Source organism: Dromaius novaehollandiae, chromosome 17 (genome assembly GCF_036370855.1).
Source record: "Dromaius novaehollandiae isolate bDroNov1 chromosome 17, bDroNov1.hap1, whole genome shotgun sequence".
Taxonomy (NCBI): Eukaryota; Metazoa; Chordata; class Aves; order Casuariiformes; family Dromaiidae; genus Dromaius; species Dromaius novaehollandiae.
Genome location: NC_088114.1, coordinates 401,733 through 418,183, shown reverse-complemented (window position 1 = coordinate 418,183; position 16,451 = coordinate 401,733). Strand labels below are relative to the sequence as shown.

The window sequence follows — 16,451 nt, the reverse complement described above, 5'->3', positions numbered from 1 at the left end:
TTTTTTTGCGGCTTATGCAAGTGTCCAGACCTGTGAGGACCTACCCAGTGGATTGTAATTGAAACTGAGGAAGCTTGAAAGTGGGACTGAGGTAAGGAAAAGAAGACCTAATGTATCCATAGCTATCTCCAAGTTCACCCAATGAGCAATATGAGATTTCAAGCTGTAATTTGCCTTATGCAGTACCCTTATCTGGGCAGCAGGAATCAGGGAGCTGTGTCAGAGCTCACTTAGGAAAGGAGGGCCTCCCTGTGAGCAGCCATGAGCCTTCTTCATATCCCAGGGACTACCAGCTGTGGTCAGGATAAGAGATGCATACCAGAGGACTCCTCGTTGGAAGAGATGTTCCGCATTTGGAACTTTATTCCTAAAAATGAAAGTAGAAAATGAGACGACTTCTCTTTCATCTGTATGCACCCAGATTTTTGTCAGCTCTCCCTTGTTGACCATCTGTGCTCTACCAGAAATGGTTTGAGAGGTTTTTTGTTTGTTTTTAAGTAAGGCAGTTCCCAACCATAACACCTAGATATAGTGGAATAGGTTGCAAGTACAAGCCATAATTCGTGCAACATCGTTATATATAAACACAGAAAGGGGGAAATGCTGCAACAGTCAGTTGCCCCTGTAGAAAACGTAATTCCTTCCACAAAACTTACTGTGATTCCAGACAGTAAATTAGGGCTGTGCTTGTCAAGTAAGACAACAGATTACTTGTCTCTACCCTGTAGAGAGCTACTTATATCTAACCTGCTTGTTGTGGCTTGTTATTTTTATACTTAAGGACGAAAGAATTTGTAAATAGCCAATACAGGGCTTGCTAAAGATGTCATTTCCAGTCCTGCTGCTAGGAAAAAGGAGCACTTAAACCTCTGATCAGTCTTTTTGCACGATTAAGCCCTATATACCGCTGATGTATACAGAGCATATATAACCTCCCTACTGATCCAATCCGGATGTGGGAGCACTTTACATAAAGGGTAAAAGTTACGATGGTGACACTCGCTTTTAGCAGCCACGTAGAGCAAACAGGTCAGAGTCCGTTGTTCTGTAGTGTAGGCTTTCGAACTCTGCTTGCAAGCAGGGAAAGACTGGGACGTTGTAGGCTTTATCAACAAAGAATGATCATTTGAATTACTAAAAGTGCAGTTACAATTTTTTGCACTGTTCTTTGAGAAAGGAAAGAGGAAAAAATAATGGGGGGGTGTAGTGACAGTAGGTTTTTTTTAACCACTGAAGGGAAATAATCACAGCGAGTGATGGGCCAGCACCTTTACTGCTCTGTCAATTGCGTGGGAATTGAATTGAGGAAATGCCTTTGTTTGTTTGACATTAGATATTATGAAGGTAAAGAATGTATCTATATAACTTTTTTTTCCTCCCTCTCTTCCAACTTGGGTCTTTCTTTTTGATTTAGGTTTTGGCCACTTTGCTTAAAAAAATGCTTTTTAGGGACAGTCTTTAAAGGTTGAACAGCCTAAAATAATAAATCACGTAGCCCGGGATCATCTTAGGCGGGACTTGTATTGCTGCGTTCTTTTGCGCCGGCCTGGTTCCCGAGCGCTGCGTAGGGAGTTTTCAAACCCGGGCTGGCTTGGGCTGGCCCAGGAGCTCCTCCCGCGGGCGGGCGAGGCGGGGCGCAGCGGCCGCGGGGCTTCCCGATGCGGCGGGCGCCGGAGGCAGGCCGCGGGGCAGGCCTGGGCCCGGGCCGCCGGCCCGAGCAGCAGGGAGGGAGGCGAGGAGCGGGCGGAGAGTCCGCGCCCAGGCCCAGCCTGCTCGTAGGCGTCTGCCGCTCGCCCGGGGCTGTGGCTCAAGGCGGCGGCGCTGGGGAGGAGCCGGGCCGCGCTCGCTGCCCCCTGGAGCCGCCCCCGGGCCCGGCCGGGCCGCTTCGCAGCTTGGCGCTGGGCGGGGACGCGGCTGGCGGGGAGCGGGAAAGCGTGACGGGGAGCGTCGCCGGCGAGAGGCCGCGGGGCGCCCTAGCCCTGCGCCGTTCCTTGGGGCCTGGCAAAAGTTGCTGGGCGCAGCTGGCGGGAGCTGGCCTAGCTCAGCGCGTCCCGTCCGGCGGCGAGGGGGGAGCGGCCCGGCTGGCACGCCGCCCCCGCCCCGAGCCGCGGGAGCGCGGGGCTGTCCGCCCGCTGTCAGCGCAGCGGCTGCTCCGGGGCGTGCGCGGGCACCGTGCCCCCCGCGTTACTGCTGGGGTTGGGGTTGGGGTCGGGGTTGGGGCACCTCAGCGTGTCCGAGCCCGTCTTCATCCGGAGGCTGAGCGCGGTGACGTTTCTGCGGAGGCGCAGGTATCGGCACTTGGCCCAGAGGTGCAGCTCTCCGCAGAGCTGTGGGACGGGGCTGCGGTCGTAGTTTGTTGCGCTCATAAACGCAGTGCTTTATGCGGTTCAGAGGTACTTAACTTCCATTTTAGAATGACATTCACTGGTTTTAGAACATGAAGACACATGTCTGTTGCCTGTTTCACCTATTCATCTGCCAAAAGAGACCCTCCTCCCCCAAGGCCCCCATAAATGTACACAGCGCTGATACTGCGCTCATCCCGGTGGAGTGGAATTTGGTAATTTTACAGCAAAGGGAGCAGTGTGGTAATGATGAATGATACTATTTGTGTCTTTCAAAATGCTGGTACCAAAAAATACCATGCTACTAAAGATGACATATGGTCATTTTTTTTTCTTCTGAGTATTGGCTTGTCACTCAGTTGCTAGTGGGCATAAATAAAACTTACTATGACTAAATGATATGCGGGAGGAAAAATTCAGGCAGAACAGTAAGGGAAATCTTCCTGACAGGTGTGATACTATTGTTGAAGAGTCTTATGGAAAGTGTTTCAGGCTATTTTACTTGGAATTCTTTCCTGTTGTTTTATGCAGCTTAATTTTAAGTTCGATAAATGGGGAAAAAGAAAAAAAACTTCTTCAGTACAGTTTTTGAAGTCAATAGGTACTTTTCATCTCTAACCTATGATTCTGTAATACAGAGTAGGGGAATACAGATTGCGTTTTGTTGGTGGAAATGTAATGATGAACTGCTATGCTGTAAACTGCTCATTCACTGTGTTTGCAGAAGAAAGGCTTTTTTCTGAACCAAGCTACAAATTCTCTTCAAAGATATCTTCAGAGATCAAAAGTGCCTTGCTTGTCAACTGACCAGCCTGGAAGAACAATCTAAATGTCCTGAACAGTTCTGCAAGCACTGGGTGTCTGTAAAAAGTGCCTTCTAGGGAAACTTGGGTGAGCTTTCACCTCAGGGCCATGTCTCTGCAATGGAGAACGTGTACTAGATTCCTTTTAACTCTTCCTCCCCAGCAGCTATTAGTGATTAGCCAGGTGTGCTGACTTCAAAGGGGACGAATATTTGCTGGGCTGAGACAGAGACCCCGTTTGGGAGTTGGTTTCCCTCAGGTGCTGTCTGATATGCTTTATTAGATTTAAAATGAAAACAAAATCCAGGAATAGAGCAAAGAGAATGTCCTGTAGATGTTGGCCAGGGACAGGGCTGTTAGTTTGAACGTTCTTTTTACGAGAACAGAGTGGTATTTCATAATTCATCGCTTTTATGTTTCTCCCATGTCTCAATTTAAGTTCAGGGTCTGCTTGTCTCTGTGAAGAGCCACAGTGCTCTTGTTAGTCTGTGATGGTGATAACTGTCATTGCCTGGAGAAATAGCTGTTTGCATTCTGCATCCAACGGGACTGGTGACAGTTCTGAAAAGATACTGAGAATGTTTGCTTTATGGAGCCGCCGAGCGACGCTTCGGCAGATGTAGAGGCACGCTTGCGGAAACTGGTAACAATGCCGTGCCTTCGCCTAGGAGGTTAAAATATTGCATTCTGTATCCCAGAGGATTTTAGTGTGTTCTAATACCTCCTCTGTGCTGTTGGTGACTCCAGTTTTGAACTGTGTATATGTAGAAAAGCCTTACACTTAAATAGGTTTGATTTTATTTGCATAAAAAGAGTCGCACGCAAGACTTCTGACCTCTAATGGTCAGAAAGAGAAATATCCTCTGAGGACAAAAAAACAGGCACTTTACACAAGGATTACGGTGTTCTAGATTTTGTCCTGAGTGTGAGAGAGTATGACTCAGGAGACTTAAAAGGTGTAATGAACCTGGTCCACCTTTATTTCCTACAATAATGAGCTTGGCTCTCTACCCCAAATGACAGGAAAGGTGTTGTTTTATGGAGCTTTTAGTGTGATCTTCAAAGTAACATAGGGAAAAAGCATAATTAAGATATATTATATTTAAAATCTTTAGAGGGTCTAAATCTCATTTGAATTCCTTTAAAAGCTTAGTGAAGAAGTGTGTGTAGGAAGGAGCAGAGAGACTGTAGGAGCTATACTAAAATTTAACTGCATTCCATAGAGGTTCAGTAACTCCTGTATTTGTAATTATTCTGTGTGTTGCTGTTGTTGTTGTGTTTTTAACCACACACTGTGAAGTTTGGTGTCTGGAGACAAGGAGAAGGAGTCATTTTTGAGGTAAGAAGTGGACTTTTGGGGTGAAACTGAGGATGCTGTCTTTCCTGTTGCAGGCAAAACGAGCAGTGCAGCGAGGAGCCACAGCAGTCATCTTTGATGTTTCTGAAAACCCAGATGCCATTGATCAGGTATGGAGAAGGGCCTAGCCTTATTCAGCCTTTGGGCTTGCTGTTCTTCTTAGGGCTGCTGAGGTAAGACTTGAGAGCGTGCAGCATCTCGCAGCACACCTACCTGAAGACATACTGCTTCTGACCCTGGGTAACATGGCGCTGCGGTTTTCCTATTCCTCTTTTGGCAGGCAAGAAGCAAGGGAGGCATTGAGAATGTGAAAGAAAGAGGGAAGTTTGAGAGCTGTTTTTTTTAGCCTGCTGCTAGAACAGAGAATCCAGGATTAGGAGTGGGGTTTTGAGAAAGGATGGAGGCAGATTTTTGTGGCCCATTATCTAGTTAAGGAAGTTCTCTTTGCCCAGCTCTGTGTACAAAATACTGCCTGTTTGGACCTACCCAGCTTGTGACTGATAATACTCACTAGAAGCAGCCACTATGAAGTAACCACTATTTTTGAGGTTGCAAAATGGCTTCCAAACCTTGTTCTAAAGAAGATTCTTTGAAAAGTTCTAAACGTGTTTTTTCTCTCAGCTGATGATTTCTGGGCTACGTCTTTGGTAAACAAGTAGGGTGTGTTTAAGTTAAAGCTGAAACGAGCATCTGTTGGACAAATGAATGCAGACCCTGTGCAATGGATGCTTTGAGAACTGTGCTTTGCATCAAGGCTACAGCCTTGATCTGGCAAACGTTCTCAGGGATAACTTTTTCTCTTTTGTACACAGAAAATTTATCTGCATAAAGCTGGAATCTGTTCCTCCCCCCCCACCCCCAAAGTATTTTCTCTGTATTACGTTTTGCGGTTACTTTCAGTAGCTCTGCTCTGAACTTCTGAAGCTGAGTCAGTGATTCCTTCTCCCTTCCCTCTACTGGTAGCAGCTGTCCTTCCTTGATTCTTGATAGTAACCTGGGTGCAACTGTCCCCAAAATTAGAGAAACTGGTCTAGTGGACAGCTGAAAATGGGGGTACTGGTAAATGGGGAAGAGGCTAGTGGCTCAGTGTAGCAGCTGAAGACGTTGGCTCTGTTAGAGGACAGAGGAGCAGCTTATGCAAACATACACAAATGGGAGGTGAATGGCTACCTAGCTATCTAGCTTTCGTGCTCTTAAGTGTTAGGAGTTTGGCTCATTTCTTATGCTGCTCTGGACACTTGTTTCATGCATTTTAATTCTCAGCCAAAGTCTGCAGAATCCTTGATGTGAGGGGACAGTAATTAATTTGTCTTTAAAATAAGTATGATTTGGCACTCTGAGAAAGAGTTCAACTAGTAACGACCTCTCGGCAGTCATTCCTTCTAAGAAATGGTTAAAAAAAAAAAAGTTTACTTTTTGTGCTAGGGTGCTTGAAAGCATGTAAAACCTATTACTTAAAGCATTTTTTCAACATCAGAGTTTGTGCTGAATTGTCTTGTTGCTTAAATCTCTAAAGAAAAGTGAGATCAAGTTAGCTCTGCCTGCCAAATGGACTGAGAGATCTGCAAAGAGCTTTCCCTGAAAAAGGTACTGATTCCACTGCAGCTAATTTTAACATGATTTTTAAGAGATTCTGAGACAGTCTGTGCATTGTGAGGATTATACCATCTTCACACCCAAAACCTCCTTTGCTGACCATTTTCAGAATCCAAGACTGCAATGCTGACAAAAATTGAAAACATTTTTTTTAACCTCCATCTTGGAATAGAATTGTGGAAAGCAGTGGCAGATGGATAACAGTGGAGGAAAAAGTGACATGAGTTGATCTGAAGTATCCTTCATTCAAATGGAAGTATCCTAGCACAGTGAGGGGAGCTGCTGCTTTAGGAAGCTCTCCCAGGTCTGCTTGTAACCAATCAATGGAACAACTAAGGGAGAGTACTCTGAAAGGGAGGACTGGAAGATTGTAAAGATGATCCTGCCTGCCAGCCATTAAACAGAAATGTGAAGCAGGACTGACCAGGAAGTTTGTTCTTAGATAGTTTGGCAGCAATATTGCTGCCAAATGAAAGGGCTCTGAATGTTGAAGAATTAAGTGCAAGGCTTTATATGCAGATTTTTTTGTTTTGTTTTGTTTTCCCATTGATCTGAATATCTTTTGCTGTAGACTAGGAATGAAGCTTCATTTTTAGAAGCTGCTCTGTGAAGTCTGATTTGTCTCTTGGTTTTACTTTCACGTAGTTTGAAGAGGAGTAACAGTACCCAGAACATCATGTTTAGCAAAAGTCTAGCGGTGTGTAAAAGCTACTGGGGAAGCAAATGAATTATTTCCTAGACAAGAAGTCAAGAGAGAGAGTGAGTGTGTCTGGGAACCTAAGGATAGTGATTGGATTTGGCCTTAGCCAGCAGGCCTTGTAGATGCATAGGATCCCTGGGTTGGATTCTAGTATGCAAGCTAGCTTTTAGTCCTTCAGAGGCTCTCTCTCTCAAAACAATTTGATCTGTTTTTCAGAAGCCCAGTTAAATACTGGAAAGGTTCTGCTTTAAAGTCTCAATGAAATCTACCAGCATTATCTGGATGTATTAAGCAGAGTATTTTGTAAGCCGAGTGGTAGACCAACCAATTTGTAATTTCTACGCGTTTTAGCTATGCTTTAGCCATAGGTGCAGTATCTCTGCCATATGCTACTCTTGTTCAATCTGCTGAAACTCCTGTCATTTCATTCCTTTCCCCTGTACTATCTTCATTTGTTTGTCAGTGGATTGCTTATTTCGTATCAGTCAGTCTCTGTGTTAGGATTTCTCTTTTGGGTCAGAATAGGCTCTTTTGAATTTACTATGTGTGTGCCGTTTGGTAGCAGAACAGTTCTCTTGTCTTGCTCTTCCTCACTCTGGTACATAGTTCAGCAGATTGGTTGCCCAGAGAAGTTTTGTAGTCTCTATCTGGTTTTTAAGACCTGACTGGATAAAGCTCTGAGCAACCTGGTCTGATCTCAGGGCTGGCCGGGAGGGTCTTTGAGCAGGAGGCTGGACTCCAGAGGTCCCTTTCAACCTGAATTATTCTCGGATTCTATGGTTTGGCTTTTCGAGAGAGCTCAGCTGGACCTGGAAGGCTGCTCCAGGGCAAATTAAGCTATCTACTTTTATGCCTCAGTAGCTCTAGAAAGTGCTACAACCCAGATAACTGCTTGAATGAGTTTGTGGAATTAAGCACCAGAAATTATAGACCTGAATAAATGGGCAAGGTACAATGAACCTAAGAGGTAAGAATTCACACTCTTGACGTGAGATTGTTCAGAAAGCCTAAGAAATCTGTATATAAATAATATAACTTTAAAGTTGAAATAACAAAAGGTTCAGATAATTATGAAGTTACAGGGCCAATTTTTATTGGAATAGTGCAGATTTTTATTCTTCTCTTCATAATGAAGTTTAATTTATTACTGTATTAAAATATGCACTGGCACATAATGCACTTAAGTTAAAGCTGCTGTTCAGAAGTAACATATGCTTGTACTCACATTTTAGTTTTGGTTAGTAAAATAAATAAATAAATAAAAAATCAGGTTAATTCAAAAGTTAAATTCAGGCTTGAATGTGTGAACACTTAAGTGAAGGGCTGTGCTAGAAAAGAACAACTGGTGTTTGAATCACTTCCATCTTCATTCTCCTTTCCTTTTCTCTTCTTTCTCCAAAAGAGTTTTGTCCGGAAACGTGCCTTTGAGTAGGTTATTTCTTTGTATTCTAGCTGAACCAGGGCTCAGAAGACCCCCTGAAGAGACCGGTGGTGTACGTGAAAGGTGCTGATGCTGTTAAGCTAATGAACATAGTTAACAAGCAGAAAGTGGCACGAGCAAGGATTCAGCATCGCGCCCCACGGGTGAGACTTTAAGAAACTTTATCTAGGTATTACATGTATTATGCTGCTGCTTTTTGCTGCAGTGCTTATTAACTGCACTGATTGGGAAGATGTTGTTTGATGCATCCTGTGAGCACTAATAGATGCAAAATTCTATTCTACATTCTAAAGAGGATTAAGTAACTACATCAGGCAAGTAACTACATCCTCAGTGTGACCCCTGATGTCTTTCATAAGGTTCCCCCTTAATTTGTAAATGGCCAACTATTTTATATAATAATTTTCCTTTTTCTTTAATTAATTATTGCATGCTCCTGGGAGTTCAGATTTGTAAGACAGTCTTCCCAGTGTTGACTAATAATTCTTACATAGTATTTTAAATGTGAGTTAATTATTTGGTATCTGAAAACTGTGTTTATAATATAAAATAGTTTTCTTGAGATTTTTTTCTTGGGAACACTTCCTACATGTAGTTTACATGAGCAGAACAAACCTAAAGATCAGCCATTACCCAGTTTCCATTTCATTTTTGTTGTATTCTTATGGAATTCTTTTGTTAAGAAATACAAAGTATATGAGAAGTGGGCAATTTGAAGATTCACATTTTGATTTTTGCTTCTATATGTATGCAAGCAAACCAGTAACCCATGAAAATTTGTATTAGTGTGATTCACTTGGGGAAAAATGACTTTTTTGTATGATCAGTTTAGAGATGCTATAAAAATGACATCCCATGACTGGCAATCTCTCTATTTCACTCACTTGCAATAAAGTATGAATACCTGGTGTTGTCTCATAGAATCAGAGTGAACGAGCAAGACAGTGTGTACTTCGGCTCTTGCCATTGGCACTGTGTACATGTAAACTGACCGCTAAGAGAGTAGAGAAAAGAAAGGAACAAAAAATTTGAATGTGATCCAAGGAGAGGAAAAATAATATTTTTGTTTTAATTTTTAAGCAACCCACCGAGTACTTTGATATGGGAATTTTCCTGGCCTTTTTTGTGGTTGTGTCTCTTGTTTGCCTCATTCTTCTTGTCAAGATCAAACTGAAACAGCGACGTAGTCAGGTAGGACCAGTAACAATATAATCATTGAATGCTGAAAGTTTGCTGTCTCTAACTTTTTTTTCATAGAACTTGGTCACTACTTCTGAAATGCAGGGCATTGATTTACAGTAACCATCTGTGTGGAAAGGGGTTTATCCATGGATGCAGACAGAGCTTTTGAAAAGATTTGGAAATGTCTTTAAAGGAGATCTGCATTGACCTGTGATGTCTGTTCAGTTAATTCTTGAAATGAAAAGGATATGGAAGCAGTGGATTTAGAAATGTCTTTGGAAGGGAAGAGTGCTTCTGGTTGTTCAGAGGTTGATTATCAGTAGCACTGGCATACTTCAAAAGAAATCCACAGTCTTGTTGCTATATCGTAGAAGGAATATCAGGGTTACAAAGAAATTGCAACTCTTGTCGATAGAATGACATCCTTTGATTCTTAATGGGAGAAGGCTGCAAGGTAAAAAGTTTGGTTAGGAATAATTCTAGATGAGATATTTTCAGTTTTTCCCGTCAGATATAAAAGGGAAAGCCAATGGAAGCTAATGGACTTTGCAGCTTGTAGTTGTAGGCTGTCCAGTGTACATACATACATGCATATATAAAAGGAATGCAAAGCACTGTTAGATGCTTAGAGCTCTTCATTTGCACATCTTGCATAGTAATCCAAGATATTATGGGCCAACAGCATATAGTAGGAGTGTTGGAAAGGGAGATGATGCATTCTACAGTAAAACGAAAACAATTCACTGTCTTTCCAGACTTCCATTGTTGATGTTTATAAACTAAATTTTGAGGGGGGAAGGAACTGAAATGATACAGCTAATTTAGTAACATTTTATTTTAATTCCTGTCTGAAATACTGCCTCTACTAATATGGTGGTAATACTATAATGGGGCATTACAGTCAATATTGACAGATTAAAAAAAAGTTCCTCCACAAGTTCTATACAATGCCTTAAATAGTTGCTGCTTATCAGTTAAGCAGTTGTAGCGTCTTCCAATTGTGTGTACCTTTACACTGTTTCAATTCGATTTAGCTCATCATTCTCACTCATGTAGGTGGCATACATTCTTTTCATGAAGCTTCTGATCTAAATTCTAGTTAGCCTTCTCTCTGCTTAATTTATGAAATTGTACATCAGTCTGAACCTGATGTGATTTGGTGAGATGTGTTAATTTGATATGGGGTCATGTTTCTCTGCTCCTACAATCCTTTATGCCCCAGTGTTGCCTTCCTTTTTTCTCCTTTTTTTTTTTTTCCCCCTTTTGTAGAATTCTATGAACAGGCTTGCAGTGCAAGCATTGGAAAAAATGGAAACCAGGAAGTTTAAGTCCAAAAGTAAGGGACACCGGGAAGGTAGCTGTGGAGCACTGGACACATTGAGTAGCAGCTCTACCTCTGACTGTGCCATCTGCTTGGAGAAGTACATTGATGGGGAGGTAAAGGATAAATAGTTTCTTCAACGTGGCTGAGAGTATGGCTGAATTATTTTTAGCACTGTGGCAAACAGCTGACTGTTGGGTACATTGTGCGTTGAGGCTGAGGGCTGCCAGGCTGGTTGCATCGAGTAGCCCACTCGGAGACAGCCTCAACCGCATTCTGCAGCTCCCAAAGGAAATCTCAAGGGCTTTCCCATGCTGCAGAGCTAGAGTTGAGGGATCTCATTCTGCAAGTCGATACCTCCCTCACATTTGTTTTCTGAGGAGGTCCTTGTAAAAAAGTCAGGGCTTCCTAAACATTTAGAGATCTCATTATTTTTAACAAATGCTGTGCTATCCAAGGTGATGGTGCATGCAAACAGTCATGGACATAAGGGATACATTTTGTCCTTTGCTTCTCAGGCTCTGATTGTACCTTTTAAAGTGTCAGGTACACAGCAGTGCTGGGAGTGCTGGGAAACCAGAGGAGGAGGAGACTCGAAAAGGTCTTTTAGCTCCTCAGTTACCATCTCTGTGTTGATGTTGGTGATTGCTTTCTTTGGCACAATGCCACTGAGAGGAAGCAATGAAAGGTATGAAATAGAAAGTAGGCCCCCTAGAACAAAGGCAGTCAACATTTACAGCTTTAAACTTCCATATATAAAAATAATTTGAGGGCATATCCTTTTGAAGTGGTTCTTAAAAGATTCATTCTTTTTCAGGCAATAGAAAATATCAGTTGTGTCAGTATCTGAGGACTACAAGCTCTGAGCAGAGAGTTAATGAAGTTGGCTGCTGGGAAGTTATTTAGAGGAGCAAGAATGAGGGCAGACAAAAATTTCAGGACAGTGCAAAGCTGACTGGACAATAAACTTGTGCACAAACTTCAATGGGAAGTGATGCACATAGAGAAGAACGTGTGGTAGTTTCACATGTATAAGGTGATCCATTCTGAGCTGAGCATTATGACTCAGCAACAAGATCTTGAGGTTGTTGTAGGGACCTCTGTGAAAAAGTTCAATGCTTTGTAGCAGTCAAAAAGGCAAATCGAGTATTAGGAATGAGAAGGGAAAGTCTAGAGGACAGAACAGAAGACACAGTTATGCCACTTCATAAGTTCAGGGTGGTTGTTCTCATTGAATACTATGTGCACTGCTGATCCCCTCATTTCAGGAAAGATATGCTGGAAATGAAGGTGCTTCAGAAAAGGGCAGTCACAAAGTGATCAAAGATTTGGAATGGTTTCTTTGAAAGGAATGACTAAGCGGGCTAGGACTATTTAGTCCTGATCTGGAAAGAAAAATGATGTGGAGGAGAGGGCGTATGACAGAGAATCATGAATGGAGAGCATGAACAAGAATCAGATGTTCATTGTTTTCAGTACAAGATTGGGGGCAATTAAATGAAGCTGGCAGGACCCAATCTGAAACAAAATGTGGTGGTTCTCTTCCAGCAGGTAATGGTCCTTTGGAACTCCTTTGCCAAAGCATGTTACAGATGGCAACCCCCTAGTCAAGGGGAGACTTGAGCAGTGCTTGGAAGAAAGATTTGTTGAGAGTTTCTGAAAAGGCAGATACTCAGCAGACTCAGGAAATACCATAAACAGATAATAGCTGCAGGATGAGAGTGCTGGGCAAGGGATGAAGTATCATATATGCTGTCTTGTTCTTTCTTTTCCATGGCATTTGCCATGGCTGCTAGTTGGAGATAAGATACAGCATTATTGACTGTCTGCATTAAATGGTTGGTCGGTCGGTCTGTCTCTTTGTGTGTGTGTGTGTGTTTGTGTGTGTTTGTGGATTGTATTAAGGAAAACCTTGATGGTCTTCTCCAAAGTGTTAGGGCCGGGGTACATAGCAAAAAGTGTCCTAAAGACATGTAGTGTAGAATGGCTGTATGGAGTTCTAACATGTCTGCAGACCATTCTCTTAGTGACTACTGAATGACTTGTCATTGTGTTCCTGGCTGTATTGAAACAGATGACATTTCTTCCTCCTTAATCACTTTTTTTGAGACTAGGAATTGATCTGTTTAGTAGCTAGGTTGAAAAAACTAGGAATAAGCTGTGAGGATTCACTCCTTAGGAAGCAGCATTTTTTTCATGTCCCCCCTTTTGTTCCTGTAGGAGCTGCGTGTCATTCCTTGCACTCACCGATTTCACAAGAAATGCGTGGATCCGTGGCTACTACAGCATCATACCTGCCCTCACTGCCGCCATAACATTATAGGTAAGTGCTGACACCCACTTGTGAGCACAGATGCTCAGTTGTGTGGCCCATTTCGGACTTTGGACAGCTTACAAGATGAAACAGAAATTGTGCCAGTGTGTAAATCTCCATGGAGCCCATAGTCTTTGTTGTAATGCAAACCCCACCCCCTAGTTAGGGATGGTAAGCTCTTTAAAAATGACTGCACGCCCTGAAAAAATGGGTCACGTTTCTGATTTTTCCTTTGCTCTGGGCCCTGTGCCCTGCAGAGGGCAGCATTGGTCAGCCTCTGAATGACAGAAGGACAAATAAACTTAATAGACGTGTATTTTCTCTTCATAAGCATGAAGAAAAGGAAATGCATTGGTTTTGATCTCTTCTTTGTGTTTTAACTTGGAATGTGGTTTTCCTTACTTGCCTTCTCCTTCTTCCAATTCCTGTGGCTTGAAAATGTTTTCTGTTAATATACATTTATGTAAAGTAACATGTAAGGTGAAAACTTAAGCCATGATTCTGAGCCTTGCTCTTAACCTGCAAGATTGGAAATGCTGTGTAAGTAGCAGTCTTTGCATGTAGAAGAACAGTATCTGCAGTCACTTCACTGCTATTTCTTTCCTAGCAAATACATTTGTGTTTCAGAAGCTTTCCAGCAGAGGCATTTGACTGATTTCGTTTTGAGTTGTTTCTTTTTCTCTTTAACAAGCTGATGCTTTTTTTTCTTTAACTCTGTGCCCCAAATGTAACTAAATTTAGAACCAAGTATCTGTCATTCCTACATATTTTCCTTTTTCCTCCCTCCTATCCCCACTTCTCCATCCTTATTTCTCCCATTCAGAACAGAAGAAGGGAAGCGCAGGTCCAGTCTGCCTGGAACCCACCCACCCAGCACGCAGCCGGCAGCAGAGGGTGATTCTGCCTGTACATTACCCAGGCCGAGTGCACAGAGCAAACCAGATTACAGCATATCCCACCCGTACAAGCATGGACCCTCATGGAAACCCTATCACGGTACTTACAGTTGACCGGCACGGTGAACAGAGCCTCTACCCAGCCCAGTCCTCAGCCTATATCCGAAGTTATCAGCCAATTCGTTTGGACCATGCTTTAAATACACATCACTGTAGCCTGGAACATAGCGCTTACTCTCCAGCTCACACCTTCCGAAGACCTAAATTCAGTGGACGCAACTTTTCCAAAGCAGCGTGCTTTTCCCAGTATGAGACCATGTATCAGCACTACTACTTCCAAGGCCTTAGTTACCCTGAGCAAGATGGACAGCCTCCAGCTGGCGTTTCCTCAAAGGGTCCCTCCCGTGCCTTCCAGCCTGGTAGCAGCATGCTTTTCCCTCCTGTGGTACATGTAGTGCCCTCGTCCCGTTTGGAGAGTGGCAGTACCTCCAGCTTTAGCTGCTATCATGGTCATCGTTCAGTGTGCAGTGGATATTTGGCTGACTGCCCTGGGAGTGACAGCAGCAGCAGCAGTTCTGGTCAGTGCCACTGCTCCTCTAGTGATTCTATGGTTGACTGCACTGAGGTCAGCAACCAGGGGGTTTATGGGAGCTGCTCCACCTTCCGCAGCTCTTTGAGCAGTGACTATGACCCTTACATTTACCGCAGTAAGAGCCCTTGCCGAGCGGGTGAGGTCGGTGGTGCAAACAGGGGTGCAATTGTTCTCTTGGAGGGCCCCTGTCAGGACGAGCTTCCAGCTCATGGTCACAGCGTGGTGGGTGCTGACTGCCGGCCTGTGCCAGCTTCTTCCTCAGGGGACCAACTGTCTAATTGCAGCATGGATATGAACTATAGCAGTAATTCCTCGCTAGAGCACAGGGATCCAAATGGCACTACCTCAGAGGGAGGACCTGAGGCCACTCCTGGTGCTGCCTTGGATGTTAAAAGGAACTGGAAGAATCCAGAGTTAGCAGGGCCACTTATGGAGCAAGCATGCACCTGCTGCTTTGAACTCCAGCACTCTGCCCTGGAGCCTAGCAATGGGGCAGCTGACTGCAGTGCACTCTTCCTTAGCTCTCCGCTGTGGGGAGCATGTGGCCCGGGGATGGAGCCACAGTCAGGGAGCACGCAGGGCTTGTACAGTATTAACTCAGACCACTTGCATAGGACAGATGGGGTAAAATATGAGGGGTTGCCCTGCTGCTTCTATGAAGAGAAACAGGTAGCCTGTAGTAGCAACAGTGGCAGTGGAGGCGGTGGCTGCTATACAGAAGACTATGCAGTGAATGTGCAGTACACACTTCCTGATGAGCCCTTGCCAAGCTGCTGTAAGGGTGTATGTGATCTGGGTCAGCGCATTCCCATCATTCCTGAAGACAGAGACTGTGAGCTGATCCTACCTACAGAGTGCCAAGGGACCTACACAGGAGGCTGTAGTTCCTGGGATGGGACGCCTGAGCTAGATACTTATCTGCACTGCCAGGGTTTAGGAGAGGTACAGGACGAGAGGGAGGTGTGTTATGAGGCATCGTCTTTCCTGCGGCAGAACTTCTCTCAGGAGGAGGAAGCCAGAATGCTCTTTCCCAGTCTCACTTTGAACTCCCAGAAGCTGATGGTGACCACAACGGCCACAGGTAATACATGTGCTTTTTTTGATTACTCACTAACTTTCTGTTCTAGCATATCAAATGTGAGATCCTTGCCAGCTGCCCAGGTATGTGCACCCATAGAGGTTACTGCCATCCTTTACCTAAGAGCAGGTTACTGACTAATCCTCCACCCAAGAGTGTTTCTTTATTCTCTTGTTACCATTGCTCCTTTGGTTACAGCTAGATGGATAGATGATAGTTTACTGCCTAACCCTGTTCAGAGCTTTCATATTCATCCTTTCAGGGGGTGGAGAGGTGGCGGGGAAAGGTGTCTGCTAATACCAGGCCCCCATTAAAGTTCTCACAGCCAGGGACAGGGAAACAGTCCTTGCAGCTATGGTGAGTTTGAATGGAAAGTGCCAGAGGAGGCAAGGGCAGAGCGCTAGGAGGGAACTGACAAGCTGGAGGATAAAATTAGAATGAGAAACTTGAGACTGCTGTAGAAGAATATGTGGAAAGATCTCTGCCATGGGCTTACATAAGTGGAAAAAAAAGACAAAAACAAAAACACACAAAAGGAATGAAGTATTACTTATATGCCTTGCCAGGTTTTTATAAGGGTATTCATAGGAAACCTCAGATTTGAAGAGACCTCAGAAGGTCATCTAGTCCAACCTCCTGCTCAGAGCTGGGCTCTGGGGTCAGACCAGGTTACTCAAGGCTATATCTAGTCAGGTCTTGACAACCTCCAAGGATGTAGACTGCACGGCCTCTCTGGGCCTCGGTTCCAGGGCTCAACTGTCCTCATGGTGAAAAGATTTTCCATATATCCAGTCTGAACAACCCTTGTTCCAATGTGTGCCTGTTG

At 43.9% G+C, this 16,451-nt stretch overlaps 1 protein-coding gene across 2 annotated transcripts in view; it reads left to right on the top strand.

The window, feature by feature from the left end:
- ZNRF3 (zinc and ring finger 3) overlaps positions 1-16,451 on the top strand; it is a 104,723-nt gene that overhangs the window by 85,061 nt on the left and 3,211 nt on the right. For both annotated transcript variants that reach the window (XM_064521832.1, XM_064521833.1), the window contains 6 exons: positions 4,541-4,615; positions 8,254-8,385; positions 9,323-9,433; positions 10,694-10,861; positions 12,966-13,068; positions 13,883-15,628. In XM_064521832.1, coding sequence (XP_064377902.1) covers positions 4,541-4,615; positions 8,254-8,385; positions 9,323-9,433; positions 10,694-10,861; positions 12,966-13,068; positions 13,883-15,628 — 2,335 coding nt within the window. The remainder of the gene's footprint in view (positions 1-4,540; positions 4,616-8,253; positions 8,386-9,322; positions 9,434-10,693; positions 10,862-12,965; positions 13,069-13,882; positions 15,629-16,451) is intronic.